The sequence below is a fragment of the Mobula birostris genome, chromosome 10 (assembly GCF_030028105.1).
Source record: "Mobula birostris isolate sMobBir1 chromosome 10, sMobBir1.hap1, whole genome shotgun sequence".
NCBI lineage: Eukaryota > Metazoa > Chordata > Chondrichthyes > Myliobatiformes > Myliobatidae > Mobula > Mobula birostris.
Window position 1 is genome coordinate 62,877,932 of NC_092379.1, and position 19,666 is coordinate 62,897,597.

Sequence of the window (19,666 nt, forward strand, 5' to 3'; positions counted from 1 at the left end):
GCTCAAGAAAAGCAAATTTTTATAAAGGCAATTACAATCAGATCAGGTTAATTATCATTGACATATGTCATGAACTTTGTTTTGTGACAGCAGTACAGTTATAAAGATTACTATAACTTACAATAAAAATAAAACAAACAGTGCAAGAGGAATGGTGAGGTAGCATCTTGAGAAGCCTTTCTCTTACACACTTCAGTAACATGTCAACACTGGATTGAATTTCAGGTTCTGAGCTTGCACAAATCCACGTGACGTATGAATACTGCAGCTCAGTGAATGAAGTCTGAGCTGTCTTGGTTCTGCAGAGTAGTCATCTAGGTTGAATAGCTTCCATTAATTCTGAAGTCGAGCTCCACTCCTTGGGCAAGTTTGTTGAAGGTGAGATCCAACATTGCGTTTCTAAATCCTCCAAGTTCACCAGACATTATTGTCCTCTCCTCTAACATACCTATTTCCAGGTTCTAATCATAGAGCATAGAACAGGACAGATGTTGTACTGACCTATATAAACCTACTACACCATCAACATCACCCTCCCCTTCTACAGTCTATAACCCTCCATTTTTATTACATCCATGTACCTAAGAGGCTTTAAAATGACCAAATCATATCAGCCTACACCACTACCACTGTCAGTGCACTCCAGGCACTACCTCTGATATCTCCCTTAAATTTTCCTCCACTCACCTTAAATGGATATCCTCTGGTTTTGGGCATTGCCACCCTTGGAAAAAAAGTGCCAGCTGTCCACTATTTCTATGCATTTCATAATTATACAACTATGAAGTGGCCTCTCATCCCCCATTGCTTGAAAGAGAAAAGTCCTAGCTCGTTCAATCTTTCCTCATATGTTCTCTAATTCAGGCATCCTGGTAAATCTCATCTGCACCCTCTCTAAAGCTTCCACATCCTTCCTATAATGAATTGCCCAGAAATAATCATAATACTCCAAGTGTGGTCTAATCAGAGTTTTGTAGAGTTGGAACTTTACCTTGCAGCTCTTGAACTCATAAAGGCCAGCACATCATATGCCTTCTTAATCATCCTATGAATCTGCTCAGCAGCTTTGAGGGACCTATTGGACTTGGACCCTAAGATCCCTTTGTTCCTTTACATTACTAAGGACCCTGCCATTAAAGCGGAGGACTGGAGGGTGACAGCACAGGAAAGCAGGTGATTGGCTGGTAAGGTCTGTCTTTAATCCCCTCTTGAATTAAGGCTGTGTAAAAATTACATCATGAAGGTGGAAGCATATGCTTAGCTAGCCCAAAAATAGCTGAATCATTACATTTGACAAACAGAAATTTAAGATATGAATTGAAGGAGAAGGGGATTTCAATGAAGGTCACATTAGGGCGGCACTGTAGCATAGTAATTAGCATAATACTTTACAGTACCAGTGACCCGAGTTCAATTCCCACCAGTGCCTCTAGGGAGTTTTAAGTTCTCTTCTTGACCATGTGGATTTCCTCCTACAGTCCAGACATAGGTTAATTGGTCACTGTAAATTGTCCTGTGATTAAGCTAGGTTAAATTGGGGATTGCTGGGTGGAACAGCTTGAAGGGCTAGAAGAGCCTACTCCGTGCTGTACGTCAATAAATAAATCATGTGTGACAGGGGCATCAATGATGCCGGCTTCAATCTTTGTTCTCAATAGAAGAAACAAATCTGTCTTGACTTGATTCTGGGGTTTCAATCCAGATCTTCTCCCTTTATTTAGTGGAAGATGTCTTCAGGAATACTTGAGTCATGATCTACTTATTCATTTGAAGAATTAGATTGGTATTAATTGAACTCAAAACCTCACACAAATAGGGGACACCATGGGTAGAATCTTTAAAGTAAAACATAGCCTTCACTTTTACACATCACACATAAAATGCTGGAGGAACTCAGCAGGTCAGGTAGCATCTACAGAAATTAATAAACAGTCGACATTTTGGGTTGAGACCCTTCTTCATAACTTAAAGAATTCACTTTAAGTCAGCAGTCATGTTCTTAAAAATGGCTGATAGCAGCATCTTGATTACGAAAACTTAAGATGTAATCAAAAATTCTTCTCTAGTTTCTAGGAACATTAAATAGTAATGCCAAATGCTAGAAATATTCATTTACATTTCTTTCAAGACTAAACATCTGCAAGACCTAAACAATGTTCAGGCACGGGACATTAAGTGGAAAATAACATTCATGACACGTGTAGGAGGATGCTAGGGAGCGGTGGTCGTGTTCCCTGTCGCTTCAGTCTGGCTTGAAGATCCCCGTGGTTCCTCTTTTCCTGCGATGGCAGATATCTGGCTGCTTCCAGATGCCATACCTGGGAGCCAAGTTCACCAAGCCCTTTAAGAATTTGTAAAACCATTAGTGCATTTAGACAGTTTAAAAGTGCATTGCTTAAAGGGAAATTACAGGTTGCAGATTGCAGTGATAGAATTCAGAAGATGTATATCTAATAGTTTTGTGAGCTGCCTGCAAAATATTCCCATATATCATCAGTTCCATCCTTACGTATCTGTGCATGAAGAGGGAAATGTAAATCTCTAGGAACTGAATCCAGATGCAGCTTAGTTGTATTCATCAAACAACCAGGTAGATTCAAATCACCATAATTGAACAAATAACTTGAACACAGCAGAATTTTAGGGGAAGTTGCTTTCTTTTACATAAACTTTGAAGAAGTGATTTTGAAGATATGGCTTTCATCCTTAACAAAGTTTTAATCTCAGCTTTTAACCACAACCAGAAATTTCATTCTTGATTATTCTCCAATTTAATCGCTCTGCTACTAGTAATATTGTTCTTTGGCTGCAAAGGTCTCAAACTCTGAAAAGTCATTTCTACATTTTCTCATCTTTCTTCCCTTAAAATGCTCCTTAAGAAACTACTTACTTGCCAGACTTTGGTCACCTGCTCTAAAAGCTTGACTTACTCCTCACCAAATTGCATTCAAAACTACCAATGTGAAACTCCTTGGGACTTGTTAATACATTAAAGATGCAGTAGAAGTAATGTTAAAGCAGGTTATTTCTGCAGTAAACATTATAACAAAGCTAAATTTTAAAATTGCATCAAAATTTAGCATGTGTTATCCAGCTTGCAATCACTAATGTGCCTACTTCTAAATCCTAAATTCACCTACATTATGTGCAAATTTAAAAGAGCTTATAAAAAAAAATTGCAATGATCTCCCTCAGAGATATTTTGGGCAAATTGTATCTGTCAATTGTCTAACCATTATTGGATTACATAGAGAAAAAGATAAATTTGATAAATCAAACATGCCACGAATAACAGTAATTGACAAAAAATTGTGTATGATCTTCATAGATGGACGACTATGTATTTAAAAAAAGTGAAGCAATTAAAATGTCTCATCTTAGTTGTAGTTTCCTATTTTGCTAGAGCTGAAATTAAAATCCAATCAAATACAGATAGTGTTCTCGGATATGCAAGTGGCTAATTCTGAGAAAGACAAAGGCAGCTTCAGTTCATTGTATCAATTACTTTCCATTTCATAAAACACACAAAACAGAAAAATTAAACTATTACGGGGTTAATGAAGATAAAGTACATCAACACTAAAATGCTACTTTTATCTATTGCCTTAGTGCAATTACTGTGTGCTCCCTAAACAATTTTAAAGATTTCAATAACAAAAGTAAAATATTAACAAGTGTTTCTCTTGGAAAGTCTTCACATATTTCCAATTTCTGAGAAAATGGAAAACTAAATAAATAACATTTGTTAAGGAATAACTTTAAGGCTGTTGGACAACATTAATTCAATCCAGAATAGTGTTGTGCAATGTGACATTTTAATGACAATATATAAATTGACTTCAAAATAAAACTTTATCTGAAAGCACTGTATTTCTTGAAAATGAAAGTAAATAAATAAAATAGAAAGTTTAATTAAACAATATTTTAGAACAAGATCACAAAAGCAAAATAGCTTTGAATATAGGCCACCAGCGACCCACTTTCTTACTCTGCTGATCTCGTTGCTGTCCTGTTTAAAATTTTTATGCCCTTTTCAAAACTGCAATGTGAGTGCAATGAATTATATTCCATAACTCTTTTGTAATTGATACAATCATATCATTGCATCTTTTCCTCAACCCAATTTTTCATGTCCTGATTTGGTATCCAATCTCCCAATCCCCAATGTCAAAAAAAGGAAAAGCAAAAACTCTAGGTTTGTGCATCCTCCAGGAGCTTGCAGCCATTCAAATGAATTGAAAGAGCCATACATTATTGGTTCCAACATAATTCATAAGTCTGTTGAGGTAAGTTTTTTCATAACTCTGCGCTGGGCTAAACTTGAAGCTGCAACTGGTTCCAACACTGGACGAAGGGTCTTCTGGTTGAGGGCAGAATATGTAGCAGCCATGGCTCCCTAGGAATGAGGATAAGCTTTCATTAGGAAGCAGAATAAAAAATAATTTTACTTACCTTAGAATAAAATTAAGGGCACTGCATTTCCGCCCATTTACTATTATAAAGAAAGGCCAGCTTTATTAGTTCACAGAAGTGCCAGTGAGTATTTCGTTGAGAGCATAGTTGCTTATCAGAATTATACCATCCACTGGACTAAAACTAGTATTTATGTTAATTTCTATGATTATACTTCAAGAAAACTACTGCAATACAACACATGGAATGAAATGCAGGAAGGAGCTTTGATATTATTTTCTTAAATCAGAAACAGGCCCTTCAGCCCACCTAGTCTCTGCTGAACCATTATTCTGTTGAGTCCCATCATCTTGCACTTCGACCATAGCACTGTTCCATACCCCTCCCATCCATGTACTTATCCAAACTTCTCTTAAATTTTGAAATCGAACCCACATTCACCACTTTTACTGGCAGCTCATTCCAATCGTCACCACCCTACCCCTCATGTTCCCCTTAAACATTTCACCATTCATCCCTCACCCAGCCTCAGTGGAAAAAGCCTGCTTGTACTTACCCTAACTATACCCCTCATAATTTTGCATACCTTTATTAACTCTCCCCTCATTTTTCTACGCTCCAGTGTATTAAGTCCTACCCTATTCAACCTTTCCTTATAACTCAGGTCTAGACCTGGAAATGTCCTTGTAAGTTTTCTCTGTACTCTGAAAACCTTTCCTGGTAGGTTGACCAGAAATCCACACAATACTCCAAATTAAGCCTCACCAATGTCGTATACAACTTCAACATAATATCCCAACTCCTGTTCTCATGATTTTGACTTATGAAGGCCTGTGTCTCAAAAGCTCTCCTTACAACCCTATGTACCTGTGATGCCACTTTTAAGGAATTATTAATCCCTCTGCCTTACCGTCCACCATACAAGACCTACTCTGATAGCCCCCCCAAAATGTTTGCAATAAATTCCATCTGCCATTTTTCAGTCTCAATATCCAGCTGGTCCAAATCCCTTTGCTAGCTTTGATAACCTTCCTCACTAACCATTACAGCCCCAATCTTGGTGTCATCCACAAATTTGTTAATCTAGTTTATCATATTATCATCAAAATCATTGATATACAGTGCTTATAAAGAGTATTCACTTTTTTTTATGTTTTTTTTTACATTGAATCCCAGTGGATATAATTTGCTTTCTATAGACACTGATCAACAGAAAAATACTCTTTCCTGTCAAAGTGAAAACAGATATCTACAAAGTGATTTAAATTAATTACAAATATAAAACACAAAATAATTGATTGCTAAAGTATTCACCCCCTTCAAGTCAGTATTTAGTAGATGCACCTTTGGCGGCAACTACAGCCTTCAGTCTATGTGGATAGTTTCTGTATCAGCTTTGCACATCTGGACACTGCGATTTTTCCCCATTTTTGTTTACAAAACTGGTCAAGCTCTGTCAGATTGCATGGGGATCATGTGTGAACAGCCCTTTTCAAGTCCAACCACAATTCTCAATTGGATTGAAGTCTGGACTCTTAACTTGGCCACTCCTGGACATTAAATTTGTTTTTAAGCCATTCCTGTGTAGCTTTGGTTTTATGCTTGAGGTCATTGTCCTGCTGGAAAACAAATCTACTCCCAAGTCACAGTTCTCTTACAGACAGCATCAGGTTTTCCTCCAGGATTTCCCTGCATATTAGAAACATAGAAAACTTACAGCACAATACAGGCCCTTCAGCCCACAAAGCTGTGCCGAACATGCCCTTACCTTAGAAATTACCTAGGGTTACCCATAGCCCTCTATTTTTCTCCTGGACGTATCTGTCCAGGAGTCTCTTAAAAGAGCTTATTGTATCTGCCTCCACCACCGTTGCCAGTAGCCCATTCCATGCACTTACCACTCTCTGCGTAAAAAACTTACCCCTGACAACTCCTTTGTACCTACTTCCAAGCACCTTAAAACTGTGCCTTCTCGTGTTAGCCATTTCAGTCCTGGGAAAAAGCCTCTGACATCCACACAATCAATGCCTCACATTATCTCGTCGCTCCAAGGAGAAAAGGCCAAGTTCACTCAACCTATTCTCATAAGGCATGCTCCCTAATCCAGGCAACATCCTTTTAAATCTCCTCTGCACCCTATGGTTTCCACATCCTTCCTATAGTGAGGAAACCAGAACTGCGCACAGTACTCCAAGTGGGGTCTGCATTCATTTTACCCTCTACCTTCACAAGCCTTCATGGACTGCTTCAGTGAAATATCCCTAGAGTGATGCAGCCACGGCCATGCTTCATGGTAGGGATGGTGTGCTTTTTACGATGTGCGGTGTTTGGCTTATGTCATACATAGCATTTAGTCTGATGGCCAAAAAGCTCAATTTTGATTTAATCAGACCACAGAACCTCCTTCCAGCTGACTTCAGAGTCTTCCACACGCCTTCAGGAAAACTGTAGCAAAGATGTCATGTGAGTTTTTTCAACAGTGGCTTTCTCTTTGCCACTGTCCCATAAAGCTGCAGCTGGTGAAGCACCCGGGCAACAGTTGTACGTGTAGTCTTTCTCATCTCAGCAACCAAAGCTTGTAACTTCTCCAGAGTTGTCATAGGTCTCTTGGTACCCTCCCTCACTAGTCCCCTTCTTGCATAGTAGCTCAGATTTTGAGGATGGCCTGCTCTAGGCAGATTTACATCTGTGTCATCTTCTTTTTATTTCTTGATGATTGACTTAACTGTACCCCAATGGATATTCCATGATTAGGAAATTTTCCTGTATTCATCTCCTGACTTGTGCTTTTCAATTACCTTTCCTTCAATGATCTTTCCTGGTAATCTCCTTAAAAATCTCTAACAGATTGGTTAGACACAACTTACCATGCATAAAGCCATGCTGACTATTCCTCATCAGTCCCTGTCTACCCAAATACATGGATATTAAGTCCCTCAGAATTCCTTCCAATAACTTGCCCACTACTGACATCAGGCGCATTGGTCTATAATTTCCCAGCATATTGTAATAGCCTTTCTTAAACAATGGAACAACATTAGTTGTCCTCCTATCCTCCGGTACCTCACCTGTGCCTAAGGACACTTTAAATACCTCTACTATGGCCCTAAAATTTCTGCACTGGCCTCCCACAAAGTCCTAGGGGGGAGCACATTGTCAGGCCCTGGGGATTTATCCATCTTAATTTCCCTCAGGACACCTCTTCCTCTATTATCCACACACACTGCATGATTTCACTGTTGTTCTGCCCTAGTTCTATAGACTGTGTCCATCACCCAAGTAAATACAGATACTGCAAAAAATCCATTTGAGATCTCCCCATCTCTTTCAGCTCCTTGCACAGATGACTAAGTTTCTCCCTTGCTATCCTTTTGCTTTTACTATATCTGTAGAGGCCCTTGGGATTCTCCTTCACCATGTCTATTAGAGGAACCTCATGTCTTTGTTTGGCTCTCCTGATTTCTCTCTTAAGTGTTCTCTTGCACTTCTAAAACTGAAGTACCTCATTTGTTCTTTGCTGCCTATATCTGCAATGAGCTCCTCCTCCTTAAATAAAGCCTCAATATCCCTCGAAAACTAAGGTTCCCTAAACCTATAAGCCTTGCCTTTTATTCTGAGAGGAACATACAAAACTCCCAAATGAATGTACTCTCAAAATTTCATGTTCAAAGGCCTCCCACTTACCAATCATGCACTTGCCGGATACTTTCTAATACCATCAAAATTGGACTTTCTCTAATTTAGAATCTCAACACAAGGACCAGACCTATGCTTTTCCACAATTATCTTGAAACTAATGGAATTATGGTCATTAGATCCAAGGTGTTCTCCTATACACACTTCCATTTCCTGCCCTGCCTCGTTACTGAAAAGGAGATCCAGTATTACACTCTCTTTAGTTGGGACCTCTATATATTGAACACATTTGACAAACTCTATCCCATCCAACCCTCTTACAGAATGGGAGTCCCAGTCAATATGTGGAAAGTTAAAAACACCAACTATCACAACTTCATGTTTCTTGCATCTGTCTGTGATCTCTCTACAAATTTTGCTACTCTAAATCACACTGACTATTGGGTGGACAGAATCAGAATCTAAACCAGGTTTAGTATCACCGACATATGTCATGAAATTCATTGCTTTGCAGCAGCAGTATATGGTAATACGTAGTAATAAAAACTATAAATTACAGTAAGTTTATACAATAATAAATTTAATAAGTAGAGCTAAAAGAGATGGAAAAATATACAGAGGTAGTTCTCATTCCATTCAGAAACCTGGTGGTGGAGGGGAGGAAGTTGTTCCTAAAACGTTGAGTGTGTGTCTTCAGGCTCTTGTACCTCCTTCTTGCTGGTGGCAATGAGAAGAGGGAAGGTCCTAGGTGAGGGGGGTCCTTAATGACAGATGCCATCTTTTTAAGGCATTGCCTTTTGAAGGTGTCCTGAATGCTGAGGAGGCTACAGTCTATGACGGAGCTGGATGAGTTATCACCATTCTGCAGCTTTTTTCAATCCCAAGCAGTGGCCCCTCCATACCAGATGGTGAAGCAACCAGTTAGAATGCTCTCCATGGTACATCTGTAGAAATTTGGGAGTGTCTTTGATGACATATCAATTCTCCTAAACTCCTAATATAGCAGCTGTCCTGCCTTCTTCGTAATTGCATAAATATGTTGAGCTCAGCATAGATCCTCAGATACCTTGACATTCAACACCTTGAAACTGCTCACTCTTTACACTTCTGATCCCTTGACTTCCCCTTACTGAAGTCCATAATCAGCTCCTTGGTCTTGCTGATGTTGAATGAAGTTGTGCTGCGATGCCACTCAACCAGCTGATCTATCTTGCTCCTGTACGCCTCCTCGCCATCTGAAATTCTGCCAGCAATAGCTGTGTCATCAGCAAATTTATAGATGGCATCTGAGCTGTGTCCAGGCAAACAGTCGTGGGTGTAGAGAGAGTAAAGCAGTGGGCTAGAGCATGCATTCTTGAGGTCCACTAGTGTTGATTGTCAGCGAGGAGATGTTATTTCCCACCCTCACAGTTTGTGGTCATCCAGTGAAGAAGTGAAGGATCCATTTGCAGAGGGAGGTACAGAGGTCCAGGTTTTGGAGCTTTTTGATATGAACTTAGGGCATGATTGTGTTGAATGCTGAGCTGTAGTCAATAAACAGCAGTCTGAGGTAAGTATTACGGTTGTCCAGGTGATCCAAAGCCAAGCTGAGAGCCAGTGAGATCGTGTCCACTGTAGACCTACTGTGGCAATAGGCAAATTGCAGCAGTTCCAGGTTCTTCCTTAGGCAGAAGTTGATTCCAGTCATAACCAACCTCTCAAAGCTGGAGGAGGAGCTTAGGAGGAGACAATGGTGCCTAACGGCGACTCCTTTGCCTGCATCTTCAGAAACAGCTCGATTTCCATCTTTATTATCTCTATTTTTCCCTTTCAGGGTACTTTTGACTTGGAGTTACACGCTGACTTCAGTTCTTTGGAGGAATGGGACCTGCTCTCGGGGTTTCATGATTGGCTGTTATTCGACATGCCAAGAAGGCGGCTAAGAGCTCAGTTCGCCTTCGGAAGGTCGAGATCTCGTGGCTCTGGAGACGGGCGGATCGAAGGTTGGCGTCCGGACAGATCAGTGTGTTGTGGAAGTCGGAAGGTCTATGGCTGTGTGCCCAGAGACCCGAGATCTTCCGGCACAGAACTCAGAAAAAACGAGTTGTTTGTTATGTCTCCCCTCTCACTGTGAGACAGACACACCTCTTTCTCCCGTATTGGGGAGAAAGAGAGAGCATGTGGTATGTCGAATACCGTAGTCTTTGGAGTACTGCAAGTCTGTGTCTTTGCTGCTGCTTGCCGCATGCTTGAGTGCTCGGTAGTGGGTGCTGACGCGTTTTTTTGTTGGTGGGGCGAGGGGTGATCATTGCCTGCTGCCGCAGGCGTGCGGGAGGGAGGGGAGCTGAGGGGGGGGGACTTTGGGTTCTAACATTTAACTGTCATTCATTCTTTTGGGGCATTCCTCTGTTTTCGTGGATAGTTGCGAAGAAAAAGCATTTCAGGATGTATATTGTATACATTTCTCTGACATTAAATGTACCTTTGAAACCAATTCATCACAGTAGATGTGAATGCCACTGGGTGCCAGTAGTTGAGGCAGCTCGCGCCGTCTTAAGACCATAAGACCATAGAGCACAGGAGCCGACTCCATTTGACCTCTGTAGTCCACTCTACCATTCCATCATGGCTGATTTATTATCCCTCCCAACTCCATTCTCCTGCCTTCTCCCTGTAACCTTTGATGCCCTGATTAACCAGGAGGCTATCAACATCCACTTTAAAGATACCCAATGACTTGGCCTGTACAGTTGTCTGTACACCACCTAGTGGCTAAAGATTTTTTTCCTCATCTGTTCTAAATGGACATTCCTCAATTCCGAGGTTGTGTCATCTGTTCCGACACTCCTCCACTATAGGAAACATCCTCTCCACATCCACTTTTTCCAGGCCTTTCAATATTCAATAGGTTTCAATGAGCTCCCCCCTCACTCTTCTAAATTCCAATGAGTACAGGCCAAGAGCCATGAAACACTCCTCCCTTTCATTTCTCAGATCATTCTTGTGAACCTTCTTTGGACTGTCTCCAATGCCAGCACATCTTCTCTTAGATAAAGGGCCCAAAACAGCTCAAAGTGCTGTCTGACCAATGCCTCATAAAATCCTCAGCACTAAATCCTTGCTCTTATATTCTAGTCCTCTAGATGACCTTCTATCCATGCTAGTACCTTTCCTGTAATAACAGGGACTCTTCTCTTGTTAAGCAACCTCATGTGTGGCATCTTGTCAGAAGCCTTCTGAAAACCCAAATGAACAACATCCACTGACTCTGCTCTGGCCATCTTGCCTATCATTTCAACAAGGAATTCCAACAGATTTGTCAGGCAAGATTTCCCCTCAAGGAAATCATGCTGACTTTGGCCTAATTTATCTTGTGCCTCTAAGTCCCCTGAAACCTCATCCTTAATAATATCTTCCCGACCCCTGGAGTCAGGTTAACTGGCTTATAATGTCATTTTCTTCTGCCCCCCCCCCCCACCTTAAAGAGTGGAGTGATATTTGCTATTTTCCAGTCCTCAGGAATCATTCCAAAATCTAATGATTCTTGAAAGATCATTATTAATGCCTCCACAATCTCTTCAGCTACATCTTTCAGAACCCAAGGGTGTAGTCCATCTGGTCCAGGTGACTTATCTTCATTCAAACTTTTTGGCTTCCCAAGCACCTTCTCCTTGGTAATAACAATGGCACTCACCTCCGCCCGCTAACATTCTTGCACTTCTGGCATTTGACTAGTGTCTTCCATCGTGAAGACTGACAAAAAACTTAAGATTGTTCGCCATTTCCTTATCCCCCATTTCACATCTTCAGCATTATTTCCCAGCGCTTCGATATCCACTCTCATCTCTTTTGCTACTATATAGCTGAAAAAACCTTTTGTATCCGCTTTTATATTATTGGCTAACTTGTCTTCATATTTCATTGTTCGCTTGTTATGACTTTTTTAGTTGCCTACTGTTGATTTTTTAAAAGTTTCCCAATCCTCTACCTTCTTACTAATTTTTGCTATATTATATGCCATCTTCTTTGTTTTTTTGCTGCCTTTCACTCCTCTTATCAGCCATGTTTCCCTCATTCTCCCTTTAGAATACCTCTTCATCTTTGGGATGTATCTTTCCTACGTCTTCCAAATTTCTCTCAGAAACACCAGCCATTTTTTTCTGCCATCATCCCTGATTATGTCCCCTTCCAATCATCTTTGGCCAGCTCCTCTCTCATGCTCTGTAATTTCCTTTACTCAACTGTAATAATGATACATCCAATTTTAGTTTCTCTTTCTCAAACTGCAGGGCGAATTCTGTCATACTATGATCACTGCCTCCTAAGGGTTCTTTCACTTAAGCAAACTAATCAAGTCCGGGTCACTACATCACAACCAATCCAGAATTACCATTTCCCTAGTTGGCTTAGCTACAAGCTACTCTAAAAAACCATCTTGTAGGCAGTCCACAAATTTCTTCTCTTGGGATCCAGCACCAATCTGAATTTCCCAATCTACCTGCATATTGAAATCCCTCATGATTATTACTACACTGTCCTTTTGACATGCCTTTTCTATCTCCCATTGTAATTTGTAGCCCACATCCTGGCAACTATTTGGAGGACTATGTATTACTTCCATCAGGGTCTTTTTACAATTGCAGATTCTTTTTTCTATATCTTCTGTCATCTCTTAGAATCTCATTTCAATTTTTTTAACCAACAGAGCCACGTCAGCCCCTCTGCCTACCTGCCAGTCCTTTCAATACAAGGTGTATCCTTGGATGTTAAGCTCTCAACTATAATCTTTCTGCACAACTCAGAGTTGCCCACAAGATCATATCTGTCAATCTCTAAATGCACTGCAAGATACTTCATTATGTATACTGTTTGCATTCAGATATAACACCTTCAGTCTTGTATTCATCATCCTTTATGATTTTGGTCTGCTGTTACAACTTAACATATTCCACTGACTGCAATTTTACCTTATCATCTGCCTGTCCTTCCTCACAGTCTCCCTACACACTGCATCTACTTGTATACCAACTGCCCCATCCTTTTCCCTACCTCTCTGCTTCCCATCCCCCTGCCAAATTAATTTAAACCCTCCCCAATAGCTCTCGGAAACCTGCTCATAAGGATATTGGTTCCCCTCAGGTTCAGGTGTAACCTACACATTTTGTCCACGTTATCCCTTCCCCAGAAGAAATCCCAATGATCCAACAATCTTAGACAGTGTCCTCGCGCCCATTCTTCAGCCACACACTGATCTGTCAAAACTTCCTATTCTTACTCTCATTGGCATGCGGCACAGTCAGCAATTCAGAGATTATTACCTTGGAGGTCATTCTTTTCAGCTTTCTGCTTATCACCCTCTAATTTCTATTGAGGACCTCCTCCCACTTCTTACCTATGTTGTTGGTATCAATATGTACCACGGCTTCTGGCTGTTCACCCTCCCCCTTTAGAATGCCATGGACCCGATCTGAGACATTTTGACCCTGGCACCTAAGAGACAACATACCATCTGGGTGTCTCCTTCACGTCCACAGAATCTGCTTTCTGCTCCTTTAATTATGGAATCCCCTATCATTACTGCGGTCCTCTTCTTCCCCACTTCCCTTCTGAGCCACAGAGTCAGAGACCTGGTCGCTGTGGCTTTCCCGGTAGGTCATCCCTGCCCTGAAAGGAGCCAAAGTGGTACTTATTATTGAGGAGAATGGGCACAGGGGTACTCTGCACTGCCTGTCTATTCCTTTGCCCTTTGCTGACAGCCACCCAGGTATTTGACCCCTGCAGTTTAAGGGTGACTACCTCCTGTAGCTCCTATCTATTACCTCTTCATTTTCCTGCATGAGCCCAAAGTCATCCAACTGCCACTCCCGTTCCTTAACACAGTCTCAAAGGGGCTGCAGTGCGGTGCACTTTGTGCTGATGTAGTGATCAAGGAGACTGGAGGTCTCTCAGAGTCCCCACATCTCACACAAAGAACATGCCACTACCTTTGGACCCATTCTCAGCATACTAGCTATGCACTAACAAAAAAAAATTGCTTACTAGGAATTTACTTAGAATCTATGCCTGTGCTTGCCCAGCCTATTGATCCAAAGCTTGACCACTCTTACACTGGCCCACTCACACAACAGCCACTCTGCTTCCATCTCCCTTCTTTTTATTGGCCCTGCACTAATTGCAGCCTGTTGAAAACAGCCAAAAGCATACAATCTCCTGGTTAAACCTTGCACTGACAACCTCTCGCACTGATTGCAGCCCATCAAAAAGTGAGTATTGGTTGGATTGTCACCCTTTTGAATCAGATGCAACTGCATCAGTGAAAGATTGAAGGTATCTTTGAACACTCTTGCCAGTTGGTTAGTACATGCTTTTTGTTAAGAGCCGTACCAGGTACACCTTGCAAGACCTGACGCCTTCAAAGAGTCACCCTTTTGAAAGATGTTTTGATGTCGATGTCCGAAACAGAGATCACAGGGTCGCCCGATGCTACAGGGATTTGCATAAATGTACTTTTATTCTCCCTATCAAAGCATATATAAAAGACATTGAACTCATCTGGAAGTGAAGCATCACTTCATTCATCATGGTAGCTTTCACCTTGTAGGAAGTAATGGCCTACAAACCAGGCCAGGGCTGACCCGCATCCGATTACCTCTCTAAACTCAAAACCGAATTCTTTTCTTGCTCTTAAGATAGCCTTCCATAGGTCGTACCTGGACTTCTTACACAGATCTGGATCACTGGTCTTGAATTCTACAGATCTAGCCCTCAGCAGACTATGAATCCCCTGGTTCATCCACGGCTTTTGATTTGGGCATGTCCAGTTGGTTCTTGAAGGCACACACTCATCCACACAGGTTTTGATGAAGTCAGTGACCACTGCGGCATATTCATTCAAACCCAAAGATGAACCCCTGAATATTGTCCAGTCATATGTGCTCCTCTGCCTCCCTTGACCATACATTCTTAATTCCCACTACCGGTGCTCTGGACTTTAGTTTCTGCCTGGGAGTGATCGGACTTTCCAAACTGTAGGCATGGGATGGCAAGGTAAGTGTTCTAGATGGTGGTATAACAGTGGTCAAGTGTGTTGGCTCCTCTGGTTTTACTGTTGCTATGTTAAGTGGTAAATGTTCAGAGACTTCTTCAAGCTCCCACAATGATAATGCAGGCATCAGGGTGCACAGTTTTGTGTCTGTTGATTACATTGCTCAACTCTTCCAGAGCTTGCCTGACATTGGCCTGAGGTGGAATGTATAGCATTACCAGGATGATGGTGAAAAAGTCCCTCGGCAGATAAAATGGACGACATTCAGGTTAGCTGAGCAGATAAAATGGACGACATTCAGGTTAGCTGAGCAGATAAAATGGACAACACTCAGGTTAGCTGAACAGGTAAAGTGGACGACATTCAGGTTAGCTGAGCAGATAAAATGGATAACATTCAGGTCAGCTGAGCAGGACTGAGACAGAGCCACCACAATAACTTAATCCTAAAGAATACTCCACCTCCTCTGACTGAGCTGTCCCGTCTTTGCTGAGTATAGTGAAGTCATTGAGCTGCATCCAAATGGTGGATATGAGCCATGTTTCCGTGAAGTGAAGTACACGGCAGTCTCTGATGTCCCTCTGGTACAGCAATCTTCCTCTGAGGTCTACAATATAATCCTAGTAATGTGCTCATCCCTTTCTTATTCCTCAGTTTCACCCCTTAGCTTCAGTAAACGAGTTCTCCAGTCTGTCTGAGCACTACTGTGACGCTGTCCCTGACTAGTAATGCCCCTTACCGCCACTTCAATCACATCTGCTCTATCACATCTAAAACAACGTAATGCCGGAACATTGAGCTGCCAGTCCTGCTCCTCCTACAAACAAATCTCACTAAATGCTACACTGTCATATTTCCACATGCTAATCCATACTTTAAGCTCATCAGCCTTACCTACAATACTCTGTGCATTGAAATAGGTGCAAACTCAGAATATTATTCCCACCATGCTCAACCTATTGATTCCTGTCTTTGTACATTGGCTTAAAAACATCTTTCCCCACAGCCATTTGACTATCTACCCTGGCACTCTGTTTCCCATCCCCCTGTAACTCTAGGTTAACCCCACTTCCTCACAGCACTAACAAACCTCCTGCAAGCACATTATTCTCCCTCCAATTCGGTCCACCTTCCTTGGAAGAGAGCCCTATGTCCCCAAAATCTGAAGCCCTCCCTGCACCATCTCCTTAGCTATGTGTTAAACTGTATTAACTACCTACTTCTGGCTTCAGTAGCACATGGCACGGGTAGAATCCCAGCGATTACAAGCCTGAAGTGCTGTCCTTTAACATAGCACTTAACTCCCTGAACTCACTTTGCAGGATTCATTGCCTTTTCTATCATTGTCATTGGTATCAATGTGGACCATGACCTCTGGTTGCTCACCCTTCCCCTTAAGAATGCTACAGACTCAATCCAAGATATCCCTGATCTTGGCACCTGGGAGGCAACTTAAGATTTGGGAATCTCGTTCTTGTCCACAGAACCTCCTGCCTGCTTAACTAACCGATGATTCCTCATCACCACAGCTCGCCTCTTCCCCACTTTCCATACTGAGCAAGACTTAATGCTGACTGCTGTGACTTTCCTCTGTTAGGTCACGCACACCCCTCCCCGCAACAGTACAAAAAGCGGCACACTTGTTATTGAGGAGACTGGCCATATGGGTTCTCTGCACTGGCTGCCTATTCACCTTCCCCTCTCTTTACAATCACTCAATACCCATTACTCCTGCCAAAGAACAACTACCTCCCTGTATCACCTATCAATCAACCCTTCAGCTTCCCATATGATCCATAGTTCATCCAAATCTATCACCAGTTCCTTAACATGCTCTGTAAAAAGCTGTAGCTGAACGCACTTCCTGCAGCTGTAGTTTTCAGGGACACTGGAGGTCTCCCAACCTTCCTACATCCCACAACAGGAACATTGCACTACATTGTCTAGCATTGTCTGTGGGATCACAAAGAAGGAAAGAAAGGAAGAAAGTTACACTGCGAGTTTGAGGCTTTGGCTCAAAGAGCCTCCACCCCTTCACGCTGAAGCCTCTTTAAGCCAGTGCCTCAAATTCACAGTCTAACACTGTCCCACTCCAACAATGGTCGTTCCCAATGATCATTAAGTGAATGGCTACTTCACTTAAACCTAACTTCTTTTTATTGGTCCTTATCAAGTGCCTAATTACCCCGCAATCTCTGGCATGCATAGTGTCGTGACTGGCCCCACTGGCTTTTTTTAGAAACTCACTCTCATAATGCACAATCAAACAGCTCCTCACGATCTTTTTCGTGCAACATGTCCCAAATGGTCCTTATCCTTTAATTTTTATCTGCTAGTCAGTAGATGGCAACTCTGTTGTGGTGCAACACTATGAAAGCCAGTTCCCTCCATCAATACATTTAAATTTCACCAATTTTACCTGAAACAGTCCACTGTAATATGAAAACATGAATAAAGCTTAGAATGAACATTTGCTATGGGTTTCAAATAGCTTTATAAACATTTCATTTAAACACAAGATTCGACAGAAAGATTTTGGGCACGTTTAATTTGAAATACTCAATGGCCACTTTATTAGGTACAGCTGCTTGTTATTAATTGCAAAAAAAGCACCCCTTCAATCACGGACAGTTATCCCATTCAAATGAGTGGTCTAATGTTACTAAACTAGCTGTCAGTGTTGCAAAGATGAACAGCTGTTTGAGAAGTCTAAACCATCTGCTCAGTATGATTATATTTCATTGTTGGTCAGGGGTGGAGCAGGTAGCTGACACCTAACTTCCAGCTTGTTGCAAGTTTTCAAATTCCAAAAGGAAAACATTATTAACCAGAGGTAACCATATTTCAGCTGTGTTAGAAGCAAGATTTTCTATGAAGAAAAAATTGCTAGTTGAGTATTTCAGATTTTGGAACGGACTTCAGTTTTAGAAGATGGGCATGTTCAATTTTCAATTTTCATATGAAGTGCAAGCTACCATGGCTAGTTTCATTACATCTGGCTGTATTTCCATTCTTTGAAAATACTTACTTTTACTAGATGAGGAGCATCCTGACGATTTAATTGGAAATGTGGCAGTTGATCCCGGCAAGCAATCCAAGGATGCTTGAGCACCTGCTCAGCAGTGAATCTTTGATGGGGATCAACATGAAGCATATTGGACAGTACATCCTGGATATGCAAAATGAATAAACATATTTAGGTAAAGAATTACTTAATACAAAAAGAAAACATTTGGAGATGGTTATAAAACATGAAATTTGCTCATGATGTATACAAATTAAAATATTATGAACTAATTTATTATACTTTATAGTCACCAAACAATTGATACTAGAACGTACAACCATCACAGCAATATTTGATTCTGCGCTTCCCGCTCCCTGGAAGTGAGAAATGAAGTGGGATAAACTTATTTTTACCTTGGGAATATTTATTTATATTAAGTCTAAGCTGAAAATCTGTGATCTGAATACACTACAAGGGTGTACAGAATGAAGTCAAGGTGCTTAATGTAATTGAAATAAAAGTAATTGCCTATTATTAAGTTATTGAACTCTTCCTCATATTCAGTCTATCCAAACTAATAATCCTTCTATATATGGGAGCCTGACTCCAAGTTGAATAATGAAAGAAACTGCATGGGCAGCCATCACTGGCAATATTTATTAATGGAAGTCCTGAAGATGGGTCTCGGCCCAAAATGTTGACTGTTTATTCATTTCCATAGACGTTGCCTGTCCTGATGAGTTCCTTCAGAAGTTTGTGTGTTTCTTAATCTGATCCACTTTAGTAATCTCTATCATCATTCATGACGGCCTACCCTTTCAAATATTCATCTGATTCCCTTCTAAAAGTTATTCCTTTATTTGTTTCTGCAACTCTTGAGTTCGTGCATTCAGACTATAATGGTAAGAGTGTTTTTTATGTTGTCCCTGGTTCCTTCACTAAACAAACTGTGTCGGGATTGCTACCAGCAGAGAGCTGTACGTGTTCCTGCTGAATTAAATTATGAGAGCATATTTGCATTCTGCAGATTCATCCAGGTAAACTTACCGTTGAATTACTGTACCAATTTCAATTGACAAGGCCTTGAGCAACCCAAAAATATAAGGGATGCTTTAGGTAGAATAAGAACAAGAAATGCATCAAGGTATACCTACAGTTTACCTAGCTGCAAATGACCATGAATTTAGCTGACATCACAAAGTAAAAAATTAAATATAATTAAAATTGTTCAGTACTTAATTCAAAGTAAATAATCTAAAACCTTTGCCACACAGTCACTGCTTCCATTGAAAATTAAAGGACGTATTAGCACATAGTCATGGAGACAGAGAGGGATGTAGCACAGGTCCTTTAGCCCACTGAATCCACACTGATCATCAGCTATTCACTAATTTTTATTCCCCCACATTCTCCCCAATTTCTGTCAAATTCTACTATTCACATAAACTAGGGACAATTTACAGAGACTAATTAACCTACTATGTGTTTATGATATGGGAGGAAACAAGAAAACCAATTCAAAATAATTGCGTCAACATATAAAATAATTTAAATAACCTTGATGCCAGAAAAGCCCATAATAGTAA

General features: G+C 41.0%; 1 protein-coding gene across 4 annotated transcripts in view; it reads right to left on the reverse strand.

The window, feature by feature from the left end:
• Positions 1-3,796: 3,796 nt before the first annotated feature.
• The window catches only part of rps6kal (ribosomal protein S6 kinase a, like), a 168,910-nt gene continuing 153,040 nt past the window's right edge, over positions 3,797-19,666 (reverse strand). For 3 of the 4 annotated variants that reach the window (XM_072270358.1, XM_072270359.1, XM_072270361.1), the window contains 2 exons: positions 18,102-18,242; positions 3,797-4,396 (listed from right to left, as the gene is read on the reverse strand). In XM_072270358.1, coding sequence (XP_072126459.1) covers positions 4,271-4,396; positions 18,102-18,242 — 267 coding nt within the window. In that variant the 3' untranslated portion in view covers positions 3,797-4,270. Of the gene's footprint in view, positions 4,397-13,534; positions 13,693-18,101; positions 18,243-19,666 lie in introns of all 4 variants that reach the window. The other variant, XR_011887512.1, reaches the window with a different exon arrangement.